Source organism: Taudactylus pleione, unplaced genomic scaffold (assembly GCF_031769625.1).
Source record: "Taudactylus pleione unplaced genomic scaffold, aTauple2 ptg000129l, whole genome shotgun sequence".
Lineage (NCBI taxonomy): Eukaryota > Metazoa > Chordata > Amphibia > Anura > Myobatrachidae > Taudactylus > Taudactylus pleione.
The window spans coordinates 4,602,671-4,625,798 of NW_028284531.1; the positions used below are offsets into that span (position 1 = coordinate 4,602,671).

The window sequence follows — 23,128 nt, forward strand, 5'->3', positions numbered from 1 at the left end:
CACTTTGAGGGTTACACCACCCTTTAACAGACAGACGCACGCTTGTCGCTGCTGCTTTAAGGATGCAGGTGCGGCTACAGCCCACACATTTCACAAAGACAGAAAAAAAAGGATTTTTTTTATTGTTTGTGGAGCGCACTTTGAGGGTTACACCACCCTTTAACAGACAGGCACATGCTTGTCGCTGCTGATTTAAGGATGCAGGTGCGGCTACAGCCCACACATTTCACAAAGACAGAAAAAAAAGGATTTTTTTTATTGTTTGTGGAGCGCACTTTGAGGGTTACACCACCCTTTAACAGACAGACGCACGCTTGTCGCTGCTGCTTTAAGGATGCAGGTGCGGCTACAGCCCACACATTTCACAAAGACAGAAAAAAAAAGGATTTTTTTTATTGTTTGTGGAGCGCACTTTAAGAGTTACACCACCCTTTAACAGACAGACGCACGCTTGTCGCTGCTGCTTTGAGGACAGTATCATATGCAGTGACAGTAGACTTGTCAGAAATTGTTGGCACGTCCTTCAGTCCGGACCAGATGTCCAAACCGGCCCTTGACTTATGACACAGGCGCACGCTTGGCGCTGCTACTGTGTTGATGCACGTGCGGCTACATCGCACACAAGTCACAAACACATAAAAAAAATAGTTTTTTATTTTTTGGAGCACTTTGACGGTTACACCACCCTTTAACAGACAAACGCACGCTTGTTGCTGCTGCTTTGAGGATGCAGGTGCGGCTACAGCCCACACATTTCAAAAAGACAGAAAAGAAAGAAGAATTTTTTTTGTTTGTGGAACGCACTTTGAGGGTTACACCACCCTTTAACAGACAGACGCACGCTTGTCGCTGCTGCTTTAAGGATGCAGGTGGAATCTAGACGGGATTTGGAACTGGGGACACACTACCTCCATCAATTGTCTAAATCCCACTGCACTAATGGCGGATACCAGACACACGTCTAACACCAACATAGCAGTCAAGGCCTCAGTTATACGTTTTGCTTCAGGATGACTGCTGTCGTACTTCATCCTCCTCGCTAGGGACTGTTGGAGGGTCAATTGTTTAGTAAAAGTAGTGGTGTTCCTACTTCCTCTCTGGGATGATGAACAACTCCCAGCAGCAGCAACAGCACTAGGAGGAAGTGGTTCTTGATCTTTCCCTATTTTATTTTTATCGGAGAAAGTTTGGTCCTCCATTTATGTTATATTGATATATACGTGTGGCTAAGGCGCACACAAACACAGAAAATATTTTTTTATTTTTGCTGGATAGTGCACTTTGTGGGTTACACCACCCTTTAAGAAATGAGCCAGCCGGCCCTTTACTTATGGGACACAGGCGCACGCTTGGCGCTGCTCCTTTGTTGATGCACGTGCAGCCACAGTGCACACAATTCACAAACACAGAAAATATTTTTTTATTTTGTTTGTAGTGTACTTTGGGAGTTACAGCACCCTTTAATGGACAAGCCAGCCGGCCCTTTACTTATGGGACACAGGTGCACGCTTGGCGCTGCTCCTTTGTTGATGCACGTGCAGCCACAGTGCACACAATTCACAAACACAGAAAATATTTTTTTAATTTGTTTGTAGTGTACTTTGGGGGTTACAGCACCCTTTAATGGACAAGCCAGCCGGCCCTTTACTAATGGGACACAGGCGCATGCTTGGCGCTGCTCCTTTGTTGATGCACGTGCAGCCACAGTGCACAAAATTCACAAACACAGAAAATATTTTTTTATTTTGTTTGGAGTGTACTTTGGGGGTTACAGCACCCTTTAACGGACAAGCCAGCCGGACCTTTACTTATAGGACACAGGCGCACGCTTGGCGCTGCTCCTTTGTTGACGCACGTGCAGCCACAGAGCACACAATTCACAAACACAGAAAATATTTTTTTATTTTGTTTGGAGTGTACTTTGGGGGTTACAGCACCCTTTAACAGACAAGCCAGCCGGCCCTTTACTTATGGGACACAGGCGCACGCTTGGCGCTGCTCCTTTGTTGATGCACGTGCAGCCACAGTGCACACAATTCACAAACACAGAAAATATTTTTTTAATTTGTTTGTAGTGTACTTTGGGGGTTACAGCACCCTTTAACGGACAAGCCAGCCGGCCCTTTACTAATGGGACACAGGCGCACGCTTGGCGCTGCTCCTTTGTTGATGCACGTGCAGCCACAGTGCACACAATTCACAAACAGAAAATATTTTTTATTTTGTTTGGAGTGCACTTTGGGGGTTACAGCACCCTTTAACGGTCAAGCCAGCCGGCCCTTTACTTATGACACAGGCGCACGCTTGCCACTACTTTGTTGATGCACGTGCGGCTAATGTGCACACAATTCACAAACACAGAAAAACTATATATTTTTTTTGCACTTGGGGGGAGCACCCCTGATGGACAGAGCACCCCCTGGACAACACTACAGCACCCCTTTAGGACTGGGACACTGCACAGGACTTTGGAGTGGACACAGCCCCTATGGACAACTGACTGCACAACACAGTCCAGCCAGCCCCTATGGACTTTGGAGGAGTGGACACAGCCCCTATGGACAACAGCAGCACAGCGCAGCACAACACTACACTGCACTACACTACACTACACAGCTCAGCCAGCCCTAACTCACGCCCTCTTCACTGTCCACAGCCGAGTGAGAAAATGGCGCCAACGCGGGTACCTTATATAGAATCCAAAACCCGCGAGACCCGGAAGGCGGGATGATGAAGTTTTGCCTCGATTTCAGATCCGAGTCAGGCGGGAAAAGTCGAGCCTGACTCGGATCGGCCTCGGATCGGGGGGGGGTTCGGATTTCAGAAATCCGAACCCGCTCACCCCTACACGCAACATATTTAGTTATAAAAGCAGGATTTTTGTTTAATTCCCTGCAGAATTATACATATATATTTATATATATCGTTCACTGCAACTTTTCCCACCCGTGGGACACTGCGGTCCATGGGTGGGGAAGGCTCAGGGCAGGCTGTTTTAGCGAGGCGTCGCAAAAAGGGCAGGGTGCAGTGCCCCGCTAAAACAGCCTAGCGGGAACACACACACACACTCTCTCTCTCTATATATATATATATATATATATACACAGTATATACACACGCATATACATACATATCTAATATCAGTTAACTTCATACTTGCCTACCCTCCCAGAACAGCTGAGAGGCTCCCGAAAATCGGGTGGTGCTCCTGGCCACCTGGGAAGTTAGGCAAGTATCCCGGGTTTGAGGCACCTGGCCACAGCCGTCCACTTCCCCAGTGAAGTGGGCAGCACAGGGGGCCGATGATGAGATTTGCATTGAATCATGTCACCATGGCTCTGCCCCAGGCTCCACAATGCCTGTATTTTCAGCATCGCATAGTAGGGGGCGGGGCTATATTGATGCGATCTATCACAACCCCCCCAGACAGGCCTATCTCTGCACCTAGATCCGCTCACCTCATATAGCCCTCCCCACCTCAGGAAGCAGCTAAAAGGTCGGCAAGACTGGTTAACTTTCTTCCTTAGTCAACATATCAGTCCCTGCACCAGTTGAGCTTTACCTATCAGTATGTTTTTGGTCTGTAGGAGGAAACCAAGGTACCTGGGGAAAAGCAAGCCACACAAACATGATGAGCAGGGCCGTAACTAGGGTAGTGCGACCAGTGCCATGGCACAGGGCACCGCAGGGCAGGGGGCACTGTTTGGGCCTGTCAATTTTCCTGTTTATTATCATTCTCACTTGTAGCTTCCTCTTCTTTTATCCCCAGCATCTCCTGACCTACCCTATCTCTTCCCTGGCCCTTCCCCATGAGGCCATGGCCATTTTTCAGGTGCATTATGTCCCCATTTAAAAAATAGCAGAGGGGGGGCGCCAATGCTCTCTCTGGCACAGGGCACCAAAAAGTCTAGCTACGGCTCTAATGATGAGAGCATACAAATTCAACACAGAGAGGGCCATGATGAGAACTGCAATGCAAATCTTATGAATATATCAGAAAAAGATGCAGTTCTTCTGGTCTCTATTTTCTGTTTATTTGTAGAGAATCCAGGAATTCCCTTAGCAGCAGCTTTTCTTGTGCACCTGATATTTCTTAGCAGTAACTATACTTGATATTAGCGCGTACTTACCGACTTTTATTATCTGCTCCCCGGGAGATGCCAGGAGCGCAGACACAGTTGGCCACTTTGGGGGGCGGGGCCGTGTTACTATGTCATTAGGACCCACCCTCATCACAGAGTGAGGGGCGGGGCTAAATTACACGTTTCTGCATCATTTAGCCCCACCCCCTGCATACGAAGCCTCGATTCACGGAAAATATGTCGCAATTCCTAGCAATTATCTCCCCTTCTTGGCCACTTCACAAGGAAGTGGGCGGGATGCAGGAGATTCGGATACTCTTCCACGGGTGCGAGGGGCTCCCTGAAAATTCGGGAGCCTCCCGCAAGTTACGGGAGAGTAGGTAAGTTTGTATTAGAGTTACTGTCAAAAAACATTTACGGTTTATGCACCTGATTTTTCTTAATGTTTAAGTTTAGGTAAAGGCCTTTCAAATATTTTTATAAAGTCTGAGACATAAAAACATGTTTTATTTAATTTGCAAAATCAAGACAACAAAAGCTCTACCATGAACTGCCCAAACATGTCCACTTATGTCAAAGGTCCGCCTGCTTCAGTGCAAGCTTCATCCATTTCAAGATCTGCAAATTGTGCCAATTTTCTTTTTTTACTCTATCACACTTAAGCTGGGCATACACTATACAATTGTCTGTCAGATATCTGTCCAATCTGGCTGGTTGGAATGAAAATCTGGTAATGTATGGGAGCAAATGACAGTCGATCGTATGGCTTTAGTTTAAACACTAAAAAAAGGACAAAAAAATGTTCAAATTGGTGAAATTTGTGTGTTTTAACTAGGGGTGTGCACCGGCCACTTTTCGTGTTTTGTGTTTTGGTTTTGGATCTGGATCTTTCTTCGTGTTTTGGATCTGGATTGGTTTTGCCAAAACCACCCTTCCGTGTTTTGGGTTCTGGGTTTTGTGTTTTGGATCTGTATTTTTTTGAAAAAAAGCATAAAAACAGCTAAAATCACAGAATTTGTAGGTTTTTCTGCTCCTATGCTATTATTAACCTCAATAACCTTAATTTCCACTCATTTCCAGTCTATTCTGAATACCTCACACCTCACAATAGTGTTTTTATGTCCAAAAGGTTGCACCGAGGTAGCTGGATGACTATGCTAAGCGACACGAGTGGGCGGCACAAACACGTGACCCATCTAGGCGTGAAACTGCAGTGGCAGACAGGATGGCATTGAAAAACTAGGCCCCAAACTGTACATAATGCAAAGAAAAAAAAGAGGTGCAAGATGGAATTGTCCTTGGGCCCTCCCACCCACCCTTATGTTGTATAAACAGGACATGCACACTTTAACAAACCAATCATTTCAGCGCCAGGGTCTGCCACACAACTGTGGCTGAAATGATTGGTTCGTTTGGGCCCCCACAAAACAAGCTGGCAATTAATCTGTCCCTGCACAAACTGGCTCTACGGAGGCAAGAAGTCGTCCTCATCCTCCTCATCCACAGATTCCTCACCCTCTTCAGTGTTATGTACATCCTCATCCTCACAGAGTATTAATTCGTCCCTGCTGGAACCACAGGTCCCTCTGTACGTTCTGGAGGCTGGTCTCCCTGGAAGAGTTGATCATTCATTTTATGAACATCATCTTCTCCACATTTTGTGGAAGCAACCTCCTACGCCTTTCGCTAACAAGGTTCCCGGCTGCACTAAACACTCTTTCGGAGTACACACTGGAGGGGGGGCAACTCAGGTAAAATAGAGCCAGTTTGTACAGGGACCTCCAAATTGCTTCTTTTTCCTGCCAGTACAGGTACGGACTGTCTGACATGCCTACTTGGATGCTGTCACCGATGTAATCCTTTATAAGACAGACGCACGCTTGTCGCTGCTGCTTTGAGGATTCAAGTGCGGCTACAGCCCACACAATTCACAAAGACAGAAAAAAAAAAAAATAATATTTTTATTGTTTGTGGAGCACACTTTGAGGGTTACACCACCCTCTAACAGACAGACGCACGCTTGTCGCTGCTGCTTTGAGGATGCAAGTGCGGCTACAGCCCACACAATTCACAAAGACAGAAAAAAGAAGAAGAATATTTTTATTCTTTGTGTAGCACACTTTGAGGGTGTCACCACCCTTTAACAGACAGACGCACGCTTGTCGCTGCTGCTTTAAGGATGCAGGTGCGGCTACAGCCCACACATTTCACAAAGACCGAAAAAAGAAGAATATTTTTATTGTTTGTGTAGCACACTTTGAGGGTGTCACCACCCTTTAACAGACAGACGCAGCTTGTCGCTGCTGCTTTGAGGATGCAAGTGCGGCTACATCGCACACAAGTCACAAACACATAAAAAAAATAGTTTTTTATTTTTTGGAGCACTTTGAGAGTTACACCACCCTTTAACAGACAGACGCACGCTTGTCGCTGCTGCTTTAAGGATGCAGGTGCAGCTACAGCCCACACATTTCACAAAGACCGAAAAAAAAGAACAATATTTTAATTGTTTGTGTAGAACACTTTGAGGGTGTCACCACCCTTTAACAGACAGACGCACGCTTGTCGCTGCTGCTTTAAGGATGCAGGTGCGGCTACAGCCCACACATTTCACAAAGACCGAAAAAAAAGAACAATATTTTAATTGTTTGTGTAGAACACTTTGAGGGTGTCACCACCCTTTAACAGACAGACGCACGCTTGTCGCTGCTGCTTTAAGGATGCAGGTGCGGCTACAGCCCACACAATTCACATAGACAGATAAAAGAAGAAGAATATTTTTATTGTTTGTGTAGCACACTTTGAGGGTGTCACCACCCTTTAACAGACAGACGCACGCTTGTCGCTGCTGCTTTAAGGATGCAGGTGCGGCTACAGCCCACACATTTCACAAAGACCGAAAAAAAAAGAACAATATTTTAATTGTTTGTGTAGCACACTTTGAGGGTGTCACCACCCTTTAACAGACAGACGCACGCTTGTAGCAGCTGCTTTAAGGATGCAGGTGTGGCTACAGCCCACACAATTCACAAAGACAGAAAAAAGAACAATATTTTAATTGTTTGTGTAGCACACTTTGAGGGTGTCACCACCCTTTAACAGACAGACGCACGCTTGTCGCTGCTGCTTTAAGGATGCAGGTGCGGCTACAGCCCACACAATTCACAAAGACAGAAAAAAGAAGAATATTTTTATTGTTTGTGTAGCACACTTTGAGGGTGTCACCACCCTTTAACAGACAGACGCACGCTTGTCGCTGCTGCTTTGAGGATGCAAGTGCGGCTACATCGCACACAAGTCACAAACACATTAAAAAAATAGTTTTTTATTTTTTGGAGCACTTCGTGAGTTACACCACCCTTTAACAGACAGACGCACGCTTGTCGCTGCTGCTTTAAGGATGCAGGTGCGGCTACAGCCCACACAATTCACAAAGACAGAAAAAAGAAGAAGAATATTTTTATTGTTTGTGGAGCACACTTTGAGGGTGTCACCACCCTTTAACAGACAGACACACGCTTGTCGCTGCTGCTTTGAGGATGCAAGTGTGGCTACATCGCACACAAGTCACAAACACATTAAAAAAATAGTTTTTTATTTTGTGGAGCACTTTGAGAGTTACACCACCCTTTAACAGACAGACGCATGCTTGTTGCTGCTGCGTTAAGGATGCAGGTGCGGCTACAGCCCACACATTTCACAAAGACCGAAAAAAAAAGAACAATATTTTAATTGTTTGTGTAGCACACTGTGAGGGTGTCACCACCCTTTAACAGACAGACGCACGCTTGTCGCTGCTGCTTTAAGGATGCAGGTGCGGCTACAGCCCACACAATTCACAAAGACAGAAAAAAGAAGAATATTTTTATTGTTTGTGTAGCACACTTTGAGGGTGTCACCACCCTTTAACAGACAGACGCACGCTTGTCGCTGCTGCTTTGAGGATGCAAGTGTGGCTACATCGCACACAAGTCACAAACACATTAAAAAAATTTTTTTGAGTTTTTGGAGCACTTTGAGAGTTACAACACCCTTTAACAGACAGACGCACGCTTGTCGCTGCTGCTTTGAGGATGCAAGTGCGGCTACAGCCCACACAATTCACAAAGACGGAAAAAAAAAGAACAATATTTTAATTGTTTGTGTAGCACACTTTGAGGGTGTCACCACCCTTTAACAGACAGACGCACGCTTGTCGCTGCTGCTTTAAGGATGCAGGTGCGGCTACAGCCCACACATTTCACAAAGACAGAAAAAAAAAGAACAATATTTTAATTGTTTGTGTAGCACACTTTGAGGGTGTCACCACCCTTTAACAGACAGATGCACGCTTGTCGCTGCTGCTTTGAGGATGCAGGTGGAATCTAGATGGGATTTGGAACCGAGGACACACTACCTCCATCAATTGTCTAAATCCCACTGCACTAATGTCGGATACCGGACGCACGTCTAACACCAACATAGCAGTCAAGGCCTCAGTTATACGTTTTGCTTCAGGATGACTGCTGTCGTACTTCATCCTCATCGCTAGGGACTGTTGGAGGGTCAATTGTTTAGTAAAAGTAGTGATGTTCCTACTTCCTCTCTGGGATGATGAACAACTCCCAGCAGCAGCAACAGCACTAGTAGGAAGTGGTTCTTGATCTTTCCCTATTTTATTTTTATCAGAGAAAGTTTGGTCCTCCATTTATGTTATATTGATATATATACGTGCGGCTAAAGCGCACACAAACACAGAAAATATTTTTTTATTTTTGCTGGAGAGTAGTGCACTTTGTGGGTTACACCACCCTTTAAGAAATGAGCCAGCCGGCTCTTTACTTATGGGACACAGGCGCACGCTTGGCGCTGCTCCTTTGTTGATGCACGTGCAGCCACAGTGCACACAAGTCACAAACACAGAAAATATATATTTTTTTGGTTTGGAGTGTACTTTGGGGGTTACAGAACCCTTTAACGGTCAAGCCAGCCGGCCCTTTACTTATGACACAGGCGCACGCTTGGCACTACTTTGTTGATGCACGTGCGGCTACTGCGCACACAATTCACAAACACAGAAAATAATATTTTTTTTGGTTTGGACTGGAGTGTACTTTCGGGGGTTACAGCACCCTTTAACGGTCAAGCCAGCTGGCCCTTTACTTATGACACAGGCGCACACTTGGCACTACTTTGTTGATGCACGTGCGGCTACTGCGCACACAATTCACAAACACAGAAAATAATTTTTTTTCGGTTTGGACTGGAGTGTACTTTGGGGGTTACAGCACCCTTTAACGGTCAAGCCAGCCGGCCCTTTACTTATGACACAGGCGCACGCTTGGCACTACTTTGTTGATGAACGTGCGGCTACTGCGCACACAATTCACAAACACAGAAAATAATTTTTTTTTTGGTTTGGACTGGAGTGTACTTTCGGGGGATACAGCACCCTTTAACGGTCTAGCCAGCCGGCCCTTTACTTATGACACAGGCGCACGCTTGGCACTACTTTGTTGATGCACGTGCGGCTACTGCGCACACAATTCACAAACACAGAAAATAATTTTTTTTTTGGTTTGGACTGGAGTGGACTTTCGGGGGTTACAGCACCCTTAACGGTCAAGCCAGCCGGCCCTTTACTTATGACACAGGCGCACGCTTGGCACTACTTTGTTGATGCACGTGCGGCTACTGCGCACACAATTCACAAACACAGAAAATTTTTTTTTTTTTGGTTTGGACTGGAGTGTACTTTCGGGGGATACAGCACCCTTTAACGGTCTAGCCAGCCGGCCCTTTACTTATGACACAGGCGCACGCTTGGCACTACTTTGTTGATGCACGTGCGGCTACTGCGCACACAATTCACAAACACAGAAAATAATTTTTTTTTTGGTTTGGACTGGAGTGTACTTTGGGGGTTACAGCACCCTTTAATGGTCAAGCCAGCCGGCCCTTTACTTATGACACAGGCGCACGCTTGGCACTACTTTGTTGATGCATATGCGGCTACTGCGCACACAATTCACAAACACAGAAAATAATTTTTTTTTTGGTTTGGACTGGAGTGTACTTTCGGGGGTTACAGCACCCTTAACGGTCAAGCCAGCCGGCCCTTTACTTATGACACAGGCGCACGCTTGGCACTACTTTGTTGATGCACGTGCGGCTACTGCGCACACAATTCACAAACACAGAAAATAATTTTTTTTTTGGTTTGGACTGGAGTGTACTTTCGGGGGTTACAGCACCCTTAACGGTCAAGCCAGCCAGCCCTTTACTTATGACACAGGCGCACGCTTGGCACTACTTTGTTGATGCACATGCGGCTACTGCGCACACAATTCACAAACACAGAAAATAATTTTTTTTTTGGTTTGGACTGGAGTGTACTTTCGGGGGTTACAGCACCCTTAACGGTCAAGCCAGCCGGCCCTTTACTTATGACACAGGCGCACGCTTGGCACTACTTTGTTGATGAACGTGCGGCTACTGCGCACACAATTCACAAACACAGAAAATAATTTTTTTTTTTGTTTGGACTGGAGTGTACTTTGGGGGTTACAGCACCCTTTAATGGTCAAGCCAGCCGGCCCTTTACTTATGACACAGGCGCACGCTTGGCACTACTTTGTTGATGCATATGCGGCTACTGCGCACACAATTCACAAACACAGAAAATAATTTTTTTTTTGGTTTGGACTGGAGTGTACTTTCGGGGGTTACAGCACCCTTAACGGTCAAGCCAGCCGGCCCTTTACTTATGACACAGGCGCACGCTTGGCACTACTTTGTTGATGCACGTGCGGCTACTGCGCACACAATTCACAAACACAGAAAATAATTTTTTTTTTGGTTTGGACTGGAGTGTACTTTCGGGGGTTACAGCACCCTTAATGGTCAAGCCAGCCGGCCCTTTACTTATGACACAGGCGCACGCTTGGCACTACTTTGTTGATGCACGTGCGGCTACTGCGCACACAATTCACAAACACAGAAAATAATTTTTTTTTTGGTTTGGACTGGAGTGTACTTTCGGGGGTTACAGCACCCTTAACGGTCAAGCCAGCCGGCCCTTTACTTATGACACAGGCGCACGCTTGGCACTACTTTGTTGATGCACGTGCGGCTACTGCGCACACAATTCACAAACACAGAAAATAATTTTTTTTTTGGTTTGGACTGGAGTGTACTTTCGGGGGTTACAGCACCCTTAACGGTCAAGCCAGCCGGCCCTTTACTTATGACACAGGCGCACGCTTGGCACTACTTTGTTGATGCACGTGCGGCTACTGCGCACACAATTCACAAACACAGAAAATATATTATTTTTTTAGCACTTGGGGGGAGCACCCCTGATGGACAGAGCACCCCCTGGACAACACTTCAGCACCCCTTTAGGACTGGGACACTGCACAGGACTTTGGAGTGGACACAGCCCCTATGGAGAACTGACTGCACAACACAGTCCAGCCAGCCCCTATGGACTTTGAAGTAGTGGACACAGCCCCTATTAACAACAGCAGCACAGCACAACACAGCCAGCCCCTATGGACTTTGAAGTAGTGGACAACAGCAGCACTACACTACACTACACTACACAGCCCTAACTCCCACCCTCCCTCTTCACTGTCCACAGCCGAGTGAGAAAATGGCGCCGACGTGTGTACCTTATATAGGATCCAAAACCCGCGAGACTCGGAAGGCGGGAAGATGACGTTTTGCCTCGATTTCAGATCCGAGTCAGGCGGGAAAAGTCGAGCCTGACTCGGATCGGACTCGGATCGGGGGGGCTCGGGGGGGTTCGGATTTCAGAAATCCGAACCCGCTCACCCCTAGTTTTAACCAATTTGTTTGAACAACCATTTTTGGATATTTTCTAGTGTTTATGAGCAAATGGACGATTGTCATTTGCTCCAATACACTACCAGGCTTTCATTCCAACCAGCCAGATTGGACAGATATCTGACAGAAAACTGTATAGTGGATGGCCAGCTTTACTGATATTTAGAAACATAACATCATAATATACCTTCCAGGCAACCAGGAAATTGTCACAGCATCGCCCTTTCATTAATATACACCACCTATATCCTCAATGTTACTGACAGGAGGACACCTAGTGGTTAGTTTTGAGTACAGCAGCTTCATACAGAAGCTGAAGTCAGTATCATCCAATACTATTATTATTATTATTATTATTATTATTATTATTCATTATTTTTATTTTATATATGGTGCCACAAAGGGTCAGCAGCACCTTACATAGTACAGAAACAGTGAAAACTAGGGAAGCCAATCCCTGGATCCTGATCTTCAGGATCTCGGGATTTAACCTAAAAAAGTCTGGGATTTTAATTGAAGCTTCAATCCCCGGATTTTGCGATTACTTACCGCGGGTGCGGTGTCCTTCACAGTGGTGCAGTAACGGCAGTGCTACCTCATTGTCCTGGCCTGGGCAGCCTTAAGCTCCTCTGACAACTCATACGCAGCCCGGGCTGTGACATTTGAACAACAATGAGGTGCCGTGATGTCATAGGTCACGCAGCCACACGCCATCATTCCAATCAACACAGAGTTTCTGCACTCATCTGTACAGAAAGACTCTGCTTGTACTGCAGACTAGGGATGGCCACCGACATTTACGATTGATGGCAGAGATCCAATGATTCCATGCCATCGAAGGGACAGAGCCCCTCAATGTTTTTACCTGGCGCTGACATGGAAAATCGATTCGCCCCCTGGCGCTACCCATTAAGCCCCACCCTCAAATCTGATTGGCCTGCTGCCCAATAGACCAGGGCTGACTGTAAGAGTAGGGCTGACCACTGGAGCGCAAAATTATTCTTACAATTATTAGACACGGGCCTGATTCAGATGAATCAGCCCCATGGAGCGCAGAATTCCTGTCTAAGCATGGCCACCAGTGTCAAAAGACACAGTCACTGATTTAGACACGCCAGTGACACGCATGTGTCTGGTTGATACAATGTAATATAAATATTTGTTTGAAAACAAGACTTTACATTTTCAACTTCTCTTTAGCACAAAGGGGTAACTGTTCTGCAGAGAGTTCTTTAACTCTGAATGTATCAAACCTTCCACTGAGTGAAGAAGTTGTCCATAGCAACCAATCAGCTTCTATCTATTGTTTTATAGAATGTACTTGATAAATACTAGCTAGAAACGTATTGGTTGCTATGGGGAACATCCCCTCTCTGTAGGTTTGATACATGTCCCCATCAGTCCTGTGCATCCAGGCAGTGCTGCTGGCTGTGTCTATGAGGGGGTAGGGCCACACTGTATGTCAGTCTAGCAGTCACTGAGATCTCTGAGATGGGGGCGGGACCTCAGTGTATGTCAGTCTAGCAGTCACTGAGAGCTCTGGGGTGGGGGCGGAGCCTCACTGTATATCAGTTTAGCAGTCACTGAGGGCTCTGAGGTGGGGGCGGGCCTCACTGTATGTCAGTCTAACAGTCACTGAGAGCTCTCAGGTGGGGACAGGGCCTCACTGTATGTCAGTCTAACAGTCTCTGAGAGCTCTCAGGTGGGGGCGGGGCCATTATACTGTCTAATATATATATATATATATATATATATATATATATATATATACACACCACAGTAGCCCCATAAATTTCTATTAGATGGAGTTGGTTTGCTACTGAAGCCTACGGACTTCTATGAGCTTTCTTCAAAAAGGACAATATTCTCTCTCAAACGTTTCTATTATTTTTGGTAATTATGCTTAAATAAACACTAGTGTAAGTTTAAATCTGCTTATGGAATGCTGTAATACCTGGAGGGAGAGATGGATGGATGGATGGATGAATGGATGGGTATTAGTAACATCCCAAGCATCATGCATCCGGCCATTGTGACCCGCACAAGCATCATAAACCCAGCCATTGTGACACGTGCGCTGTGGCTTATATGCAAAGCACCTGCCAGTTACTGAGCCATCAGTTCTAGGCAAAGGAGGAAGATGGAGGCCGATGATGGACTGAATGCGCAGGATTACACTGAGGAGATTGATGGAGGTTATAGTGAGTCTATATCGATAGTGGATGAGGCTTGGGAGTCGATAGATCCCAACCCCAACATCCAGGAACTCTTTACCGAGTTCAATGACGCTTTCTTCGGAGGGAAGTTGGCTGATGTACCCGTGGCGTGGAGCTCTAGGCTGAAGCTGTGAGTGTGGATACTGTCAGATCAGTTTATTATAAGTTATTCCTATTTATTAACAGTTAGCAGTTATTTATATAGTCCCCTATAAATAATGGTTAATAATATATATATATATATATATATATATATATATATATATATATATATATGTAAGTGGCTGCCTGGTACACATTACACATATAGGGCAGTGATGGACATCTTTATACATGTATGTGCAGCCCTCCCACCTACATAATAACTGATCAGTGGGGGTTTCATGTAAGATAAATGTCACACACAATATACTCATGTTTTATGTGACTTCTGAGTGAGCAGATTTTTCTCCAGCCTGTGACAGTGAGGATGAGGCATGAAGAGGCACAGCGCAATTCTGCAGAGGTTTCCGGCTGTCAGTGTGTTGCGTTTATGTTATTAATGGGTCTAGGGGCCCCGGGCCCCATGACAACATGTTTCATATGGCAAAAACAAATTTTGCATTTTTAATTTTCAGGAGAACCAAAACAAGTGCTTCTGCTTTTCCCACCTTTGGGCTGCAGTCAGTCACATCCAGTGGCGGATTTTACCACAACTCCCCCAGTAAAATCCATTACCTCAGTGAGGCAGTTGCAGTGACTGCACTGGCTACATTGTGACTGGTAGTGGCTTCCAATTGGAAGAGCTATCTGCCAATCAAACACAGGACAGGCAGTCCCAGGGGGAGGTGTTTTTACCCCCCTGGGACTGCCAGTGGAGGCTGTGATTAGCAGAGCGTGTGCTTCCAGTGTGTGCCTTTCGGTCAGCCCAACACGGCTTCTAGGAGCTGCAGCCGATACAGTCCCTAGAAGCCATCATTTTGCACATGTGCCACTCCTGGCGCCTACCAGCTCCATTGTGCAGGCGTCGGGACCCAACTGGGCAGAACTACTGCCTTCTCCTCTCCTCCTGCAGTACAGTTAATGGGAGCACAGGAAGCAACAGTCCCCCTCATCCAAGAGGGTAGGAGTCACTGCTGGTCCCATCTATGTGGGGTGTGTATAACTATCATATTTATATAGCCACTAATGTTAGCATCTTCTCTCAATTGTCACCTCTCACCTCCTCATATGTAATTGCATCAGACCATGGATGTTATTCATGTGCGATTTGTGTTTTCTCCCCAGAATGGCCGGATACTGCCGCCAGGGAAAGGAGTTTGGAGGCATCTGCTTCATTAGGTTGAGCAAACCGATCCTGGAGCAGTTGCCCAGGAGGAAACTAGTAGAGGTACTATAGGTTGTGTTTTCAGAGGGCATAAATATTTAGGAATCCTATAATTTCATAGAAATTAGGATGTGATTACCCTGTGACCTCCCCATATGTCCCCCCATATCCCATCCACACCTCCCTCCATGCCTCCCACCCCCCTTACCATGCACAGGGGGTCAAAATAATTTACAACACTGAGACTAATAAAGTATTGGAATGAGATAATGGGGAGAAGAGGGGACATTTTTCAGAATATACAAAATTGTATGTTACAAATGAAAGTTTTCACCAATTATTTCTAGAAGATATTACAGTGTTTGTCTCTTTCGATCTGGTGTAACTCACATCTGGAAACATAAACCTCCATCGTTTTTTAACAAACAAAGAGTGTGTAATGTCTGTGTCATTCTTACTATAACAGGCCCATTATTTGGTGTATTGCAGAGCTTATTGCATGAGATGATCCATGCCTTCCTGTATGTGTCCCAAATAAGGGACACGTCTCATCATGGGGAGCAGTTTCTGAGAGAGATGGAGCGTATAAACAGCCTGACTGGTGCTAATATTACTGTAAGTACGTAGTCGGCCATTAAGGGTCAATTTTTTGGGAGGAGAGGGGAAGCTGTATACCAGCCATCTGTATGTGGGTAGGAGGGTGGCTAGCCATAGTAGGGACCGGCCCAGCGGGAACCAGCCTGGCATCAAGGCGGCCCAATCCGCCCCTGCCAGCAAGCTATATGTGGTGAGACATTGGCAGGATTCCTGTTGACTAGTGGGCATATATAGTCACATACGTTGCAGTCCCTTAGGCCTGGTACACACATTACCATAAGGTTACATACCAGCAAGCAGGGGCGGATTGGGAAGGAAAACCAGCCCGGGAAATTTCTGGAAGCAGCCCTAAAGGGGGCGGGTGTGTTGAGAAGGCGGATCTGTTGAAAGGGCAGAGTCTGTGGAGGAGGGCAGGATACTCCCTTGTCTTAGGGCCTGGAGCTGCTTTTGCAAGCCACTGAGGAGAGCAGGGCCGGCAACAGAAATCTGGGTGAATGATACCCTTTTATTTGGGGCCCCCCATCTCTCTGCACTAGGTACAGGCCAGTCAGTTTGAAAGTCTTTTCTTACCTATATGGTGGTTTCTCTGCAACAGGGAACCTCTGCAGAATTTCAGCCTCACTATGAAGCGTCTTCAGCCGGTATTCACTAAACATGTAGAAGATCACATTGTCTGGAAGATGCCTGTTTATGTAGAAATATAACTAATGTCATCATCATAACCTACAGTAGCAGAAGTTTTTATGCAGGGCAAAATTAATTTCCCTGATCAAACAATTTCTGTGTCTCCAGATGCCCGTACGTCTCTCCATCCCCAGGCTCCCCTGTGGTTCTCCAGGCTCCCTCTGTCTCTCCATTTCCAGGAGCCATTGTCTCTCTCCAGAATCCCCTATGCCTCTCCAGGACCCCATGTGTTTCTCCATCCCCAGGACCCCCATGTCTCTCCATCCCCAGGCCCACCTGTGGCTTTCATCCTCATTCCCCCAGCCCCAGTGTGTCTCAGCCTCATTCCCCCTGCACCAGTGTGTCTCTCAGGGTCTGATTCAGAGTCGGACACTATTTGCGGACGGTCGTTCTGAAAAAGGGGCCGGATATTTAAATTAAGCGCTCGCTCTTTGCGGTCTGTTGGCACCTCTTTGCCTGAACGAGCGAACAAAACATGCGCTCGCTATTTTGAAAAAATCGCCCCCTGGCCGCTCGCATCCTACATCATCTCCGCTATTTATTAGATTAATCGAGTACATCGAAAGGCATCTGAACTGCTTGCAGTGCTTGTGGTAGGATTTTCCTACAGCAATCATGTGAGCACTTCAGGCTAAAAGACAACAAAGTGACGTGGCCGATGACGCTGCTTTGTTAATTATGCACACCCTTAAAATGCCCGTTTTGACCTTTTGGCGTCCGGATCTCCACTCCCCGTTTTCAAGCACCTTCCCCTGTTACCACCCACAAACGCTTCATCCTGTCACTCAAATTAGCAGGCACTCGCTATTTTGCGAGCACGCGATTTCTGACCGCACTGACTGGTTCGCGCATGCGCATTACAACCCATATGCATGCGCAGATGTGCGAACATCGCTCGGAGCGAACGAGCGGCCGCTTACGAGCGGCTCTGAATCAGGCCCTCAGTCCTTTTCCCCCAGCCCCATTGTGTGAGAAAGGACCTCTGTGACGTTGCAGTCACATGACTGCTGCAGGGGGGCCAGAATGCTCCTGTGTTACCATCCACATGGGCATAGAGGGGGAATACATTTTTGTGGCGAGCGCAGCAAGCCACCGTGCCCGAAACATGGAGAGCGCAGTGAGGGGACACTTTTGGCCCCCCTTTATCATTCTGGCCCCTCCCCCTTTGATGACGGGTGACATCACAGGTCCCTTGGAAAACTGTATTATAGATCTAACCATTTCCCCAGTCCCAGTGTATCTCTCAGCCCCATTCCCCAGTGTGTATCTCTTTGCCCCATTCACTCAGCCCTAGTGTGTGTCAGCCTCATTCCCTTAGCCTCAGTGTCTCTCTCAGCCTTATTCTCCAGCACCAGTTTGTCTCTCAGCCTCATTTCCCCCCCCCCAGCCCTTGTGTATCTCATCCTCATTCCCAGAGCCCCTGTGTGTCTCAGCATTATTCCCCAGCCCCAGTGTCAGCACCAACCCCTCCAGCCCTACATCTTTAGCTCCCCCTCCCCCAGCCCTGCATCTTTAGCTCACCCCCCCTCAGCCCTGCATCTTTAGCTCAACCCCCCCGACCCCCCGCGATGTCAGCTGTGACTGACAAGCTCCGCAAAGGCTTATGGGAGGAGCTGCTGCCGGACATGCGCAGCAGCTCCTCCATCGGCCATTTTTTTTTTCAATTAGTAAGCTTCTGCGCATGCGCAGAAGCTAGACTACTGTAAAGCTGCCCGATCGGAGCTGAGCTCCGATCGTGGCAGCGGGTGGGTAGGAGGGTGGCCAGCCATAGTAGGGACCGGCCCAGCGGGAACCAGCCTGGCATCCCGGCGGCCCAATCCGCCCCTGCGAGCAAGCTATATGTGGTGAGACATTGGCAGGATTCCTGGTGACTAGTGAGCTTATATAGTCACATACGTTGCAGTCCCTTAGGCCTGGCACACGTTACCATAAAGTTACATACTCCAATCAGAGTTAATTTGCGCGTTCTTATGTTACACTGCATAATGTTATTCTGTATTATTCTGCGTATCCCTATCATATATGTAATTCTGTACAGAACAAGAGACTTTAGAGAGTTTTCATGCAATCAGTGAAATGCTGTCACCATTTGTATCTATAATTTTGTTTTATTTCTACTATGTGATTAGATCTACCATGACTTCTATGCAGAAGAAGAAGCACTGAAGAAACACTGGTGGCAGTGCATGCGATGTCGCCTATACTTAAAGCGGATGAATAACCGGCCGGCATCTACTAGGGCAAAATGGTGGTCAGTGCACGAACAGCTGTGCGGGGGAGAAATCCGCAAAGTGAGGGAGCCCCATCGCCAAGGTAAGAAACATAATAACTCTTCTGGGGCTCAGACCACTGAGTTCTCTCTCTGTACTCACCTAAGTGTGACTATATGCCGCCATGTCCTGATACATTGCCTGGGGGAAGGAAATCCAAATAATGCACATAGGCCCCAATCAGGACAGGAGCCACATTGCACAGATCATACCACTGAATTTGGGTGAGTGACAATTTGAGGGCAGGCGGCATACGCCCATCTCTCACAGCATAACGTCACATTATAACTTTACATATAGAAAATGCTTGGTGTGTGCAACCCTCACAGTCAGACACCAGTGGCCTGAATACATGATTATATGCTGAGCTGTGATAAAGTCCTGTGATGTACCCGATAACTGTCAGTAAACATAGGAAGATCACCTTGCACAATAAACTTGCTATGTCTCTAATTGATACTTGTGTATTATAGGAACAAGGAGGCCGAGAACACCTGGTGATGCACCTCGTGACGAGGCCTCTCACACACCAGCAAAGAGAGCAAGGAAGGGAGATGCCATATAAAACACTGGTGGCCGCCCTCATTGTGCCTGTCACGCGTCATGATCTTAACCCCCATTAGCGGGTCCAGGGGAAGCATATCATCACCATCCGTGTTCCTTCTGGTCGTGCTTTGTGTTCCTAAGATCCTGGCTGGTACATCTCCATGTGAGCCTAACAAAACCCATCTGGTAGTACCGGCGACAGCGGAGCATGTTCGCCGCCATCTTGGATTAATGTGACTACATCAGCCTACCAGATTCCAGCAGTCACGCTCACTTGACCTGTCTAACCAATAGGCTCTGGGAGCACCCTATTTAAACCTCCACTACTGGCATGTTCATTACCAGAACAACAAGCCTCCCTGAGATCAGTATCCTGGCTCCTGGCTGCAGCGGCTCCCAGCTCCTGTCACCTGCAATTACCAGTGTATTCTTTACCCATTATCTGCAGTTTTCAAGTGCTCTCGGCTAGTGCTTCTGCCTACACATCTCTGCATTCGGGTGCACTCTGCAGCTGGCTACCATCAGCATTCAGCATCTACATGTGAGCATCCTGTACTCACAGTGTATGCGTCCTGCATGGTACCAATCTCCAGCTGCTTTGTCAGTATTATCTGCATCTGCTACAGTCCACATTCTACCAACAGGGCTGCCCTGCATTTGCACCTATAGCTGGCATCCTACCTGCACCTGTGTCAACTATATGTTCCCGAGAACACGCAGCATTCTATGTGACTACGCCACCTACAGGCTGCCAACAGTACTACAGCCACCCTAAGGTCAGCCTTAATCAAAGACTGTATTCACACTGCTTCCGACACTTTATTCAGGCCACCTATAGACAGTGTGCCAGTCAGGGGCTTGCATTCATGATCAAACTGTGCCCACATCGTGTACAGAGGTGGGCTGCCAATCACCTTACACCTGTGGCACCTTTTCTAAAAAGGCGCCGGAATGACCTGTTTTCTACAGCATCAGCAGCTGCACCCGGATCCCTGCAATGTTGTGCACAAGATGTGTGCTGAGGAGACACTGGCTGTTCGAGACAGGGGCGGACTGGGAACTGTAAGTGGCCCAGGAAAAAAACACCATTAGCCTTAGCCCAGGAGTGGGCTATTAATTCAGCTGAAGGACCACATGTATCAGCTACAGTACCTGCCTATTATGCAAAATAAAGTCATAATGTGCTGTCTCTACACAAGTAATTTGTGATTGCATGAGTGTCATATCTCTGATACATCTTTACTACAAATACTCCTGACTCAGGGGCCATAGAATTATAGTGTGTGAGATTCCAGGGAGTAGTAGTGGGTGATGGGAATTACAGAGGGTGAGGTGCAGTGCCAGGGAGTGGTAGTGGGTGATGGGAATTATAGCGGGTGAGGTGCAGTGCCAGGAAGTGGTAGTGGGTGATGGGAATTATAGCGGGTGAGGTGCAGTGCCAGGGAGTGGTAGTGGGTGATGGGAATTATAGCGGGTGAGGTGTAGTACCAGGGAGTGGTAGTGGGTAATGGGAATTATAGCGGGTTAGGTGCAGTGCCAAGGAGTGGTAGTGGGTGATGGGAAATAGTGGGTGAGGTGCTGTGCCAGGGAGTGGCAGTGGGTGATGGGAATTATAGTGGGAGAGATGCAATGCCAGGGATGCAGCTGATACCGTGGAGACATACATGATACAGGGGATATACTATATACATGATACTATGGCAAGTACATCTGTCCTTTCACTTTCCAACTACTGGCGATAGACAGAGTGGAGGGAATTGTCCTGTTAGCAGCCGACCATCATCTCCTTTCATAAGGACAATGTAAATTTAGTCATTGGATGTCATCAAATAAAAACATTTATGATGAGCAGCAATATAAACTCCATTTACATCACTAGTATAAAAAGCCATTAAACTGAGAATATAACTGTATAAACTGAATGGTACAAAAGATGCCACATGAAAGCATCCCTGGGAAATCTGGGAACCGCACAGGATTTGTCATCATTGGATTGTTAATGTCGTCATTCTATTCAGCAATCAGATTATTGTGGCTTGTTATTTCCAGGTGTGATATGAATGATGTTAGTCCGGCGGTCAAAATCCCAACGCTGGAAGCCCGATGAGTGAAGATTCTGACAGTGCAGGTAAGTATACTATCCCCCCCCCTTCCCCCCCCCTTAGGGGTGCCTAAACCTAACCTCCCCCACTAGTGCCTAACCCTAACCTCCCCCCAGGGCTGCCTAATCCTAAACCTCCCGGGAGGTTGTCTAACCCTAACCTATGCTGGGGATGGACAGTCGGGAAGCCGGTGGTCGGTATTTCGACCATCGGTTTCCTGACTACATCCCGTTATTTCCATGTAATATAGTTGCAGAAAGGCTTTACGGGGAGGTGTGCCTACTTATAGATAGACCTTGTGTTTCCCTTTAAAGCCAAAACATAAAAGGAGCAAAACAAATTAGATGAAAAGACTCTTGGAATGTGCTGACAAAACGAGACTGAATATTGTCCAGCTTATTGGGTGTGAATATCACGGTCAGGGTGTTGTTCCAGCTTCACCCCTCTGCGCGCCTGGCTGGGCCGTGAGACCCAATTAGGTGATTTTGGTCCTATGATGCACAGCACTTTTCTCCTTTTTAGGCTTAATTTTAATAGATCTTACAGGCCTGTACAAATATAGCGCACACAGTAATTAAGTTTCTAAGGGATTGACCCAAGGTCTCTATATTCTATATAACTTGTACTGCGTTTCCAAACGTCAGCAGCCACCTGCTGTTGTGTACTTTGGTGATAAACGATCGGGGAGATGTACTAACGGGGAAAATGCGGTAAAACTGCATTTTCGGGGGTTATCCGCTTCTCCATATGTACTAAGCAGCAGAATGCGATGCATTCTGTTGCTTCGTGTTGCTAGGTAACACCACATTCAGGTGGCGTTACCCAATAGAGGGCTATGGGCTTCTTAACGTGACGCTCCTGGCTGGGAGGGATCCCTCCCACGAGCCCCCGCGGCCCGCGGCCTTCTGTGCATGCGCAGAGGGACTTCTGGGTGTTCAACCCAGAAGTCCCTCTGCCCGGCAGCATTGCAAAGGACAGCTCTTATCGGGAGAGCTATCCTTTGTGAAATCCTTAGTACATACCGCGGTAAAGAACCGCGGTATGTACGCGAAGTTAGGGGGGATGTACCGCATTGCAGAAACGATGCTTAGTACATCTCCCCCTAAATAAGCTAAACCAGTAATCAGACAAGTCTGTGGGTACACAGGTAACAATACATCAATTCCTTTAGCATCTGTAGATTTTGCTTATACCCCTTTTCCACCGACCTAAATTATCCCAGGTTGATGTGGATTGTGCTGCATGCCGTCCGATTGGCTGGCTTCAGTGGCGCTTGAAGATAACATCATCTCCAAGTGTCCACTGCAATGCTGGAGGAGCCGGGTCACTGCAGACCCGGCTCTGGTGTGAGCAGCGCCGACTCGGAAATATCCGGGTCGGGGCCGCAGTACGAAAGGGTCTAGTTCTGGGTCTGATCGGGATTGGAACCCTGTCCTGACCTCTGAGTTAGACCCGGAACTTATTCCAAAGACATCTCCCTCTGACAGTCTACCCACCA

The 23,128-nt window shown here is 47.1% G+C and overlaps 1 protein-coding gene across 1 annotated transcript; it reads left to right on the top strand.

Moving 5' to 3' along the window:
* The first annotated feature begins 14,049 nt into the window (after nt 1–14,049).
* LOC148523593 (DNA-dependent metalloprotease SPRTN-like) lies at nt 14,050–19,547 on the top strand. Its single transcript, XM_088473006.1, has 5 exons — nt 14,050–14,255; nt 15,392–15,494; nt 15,921–16,046; nt 18,842–19,025; nt 19,456–19,547. The coding sequence occupies exons 1-5, from the start codon at nt 14,050–14,052 to the stop codon at nt 19,545–19,547; spliced, it is 711 nt and encodes a 236-aa protein (XP_088329132.1).
* The last annotated feature ends 3,581 nt before the right edge of the window (nt 19,548–23,128 follow it).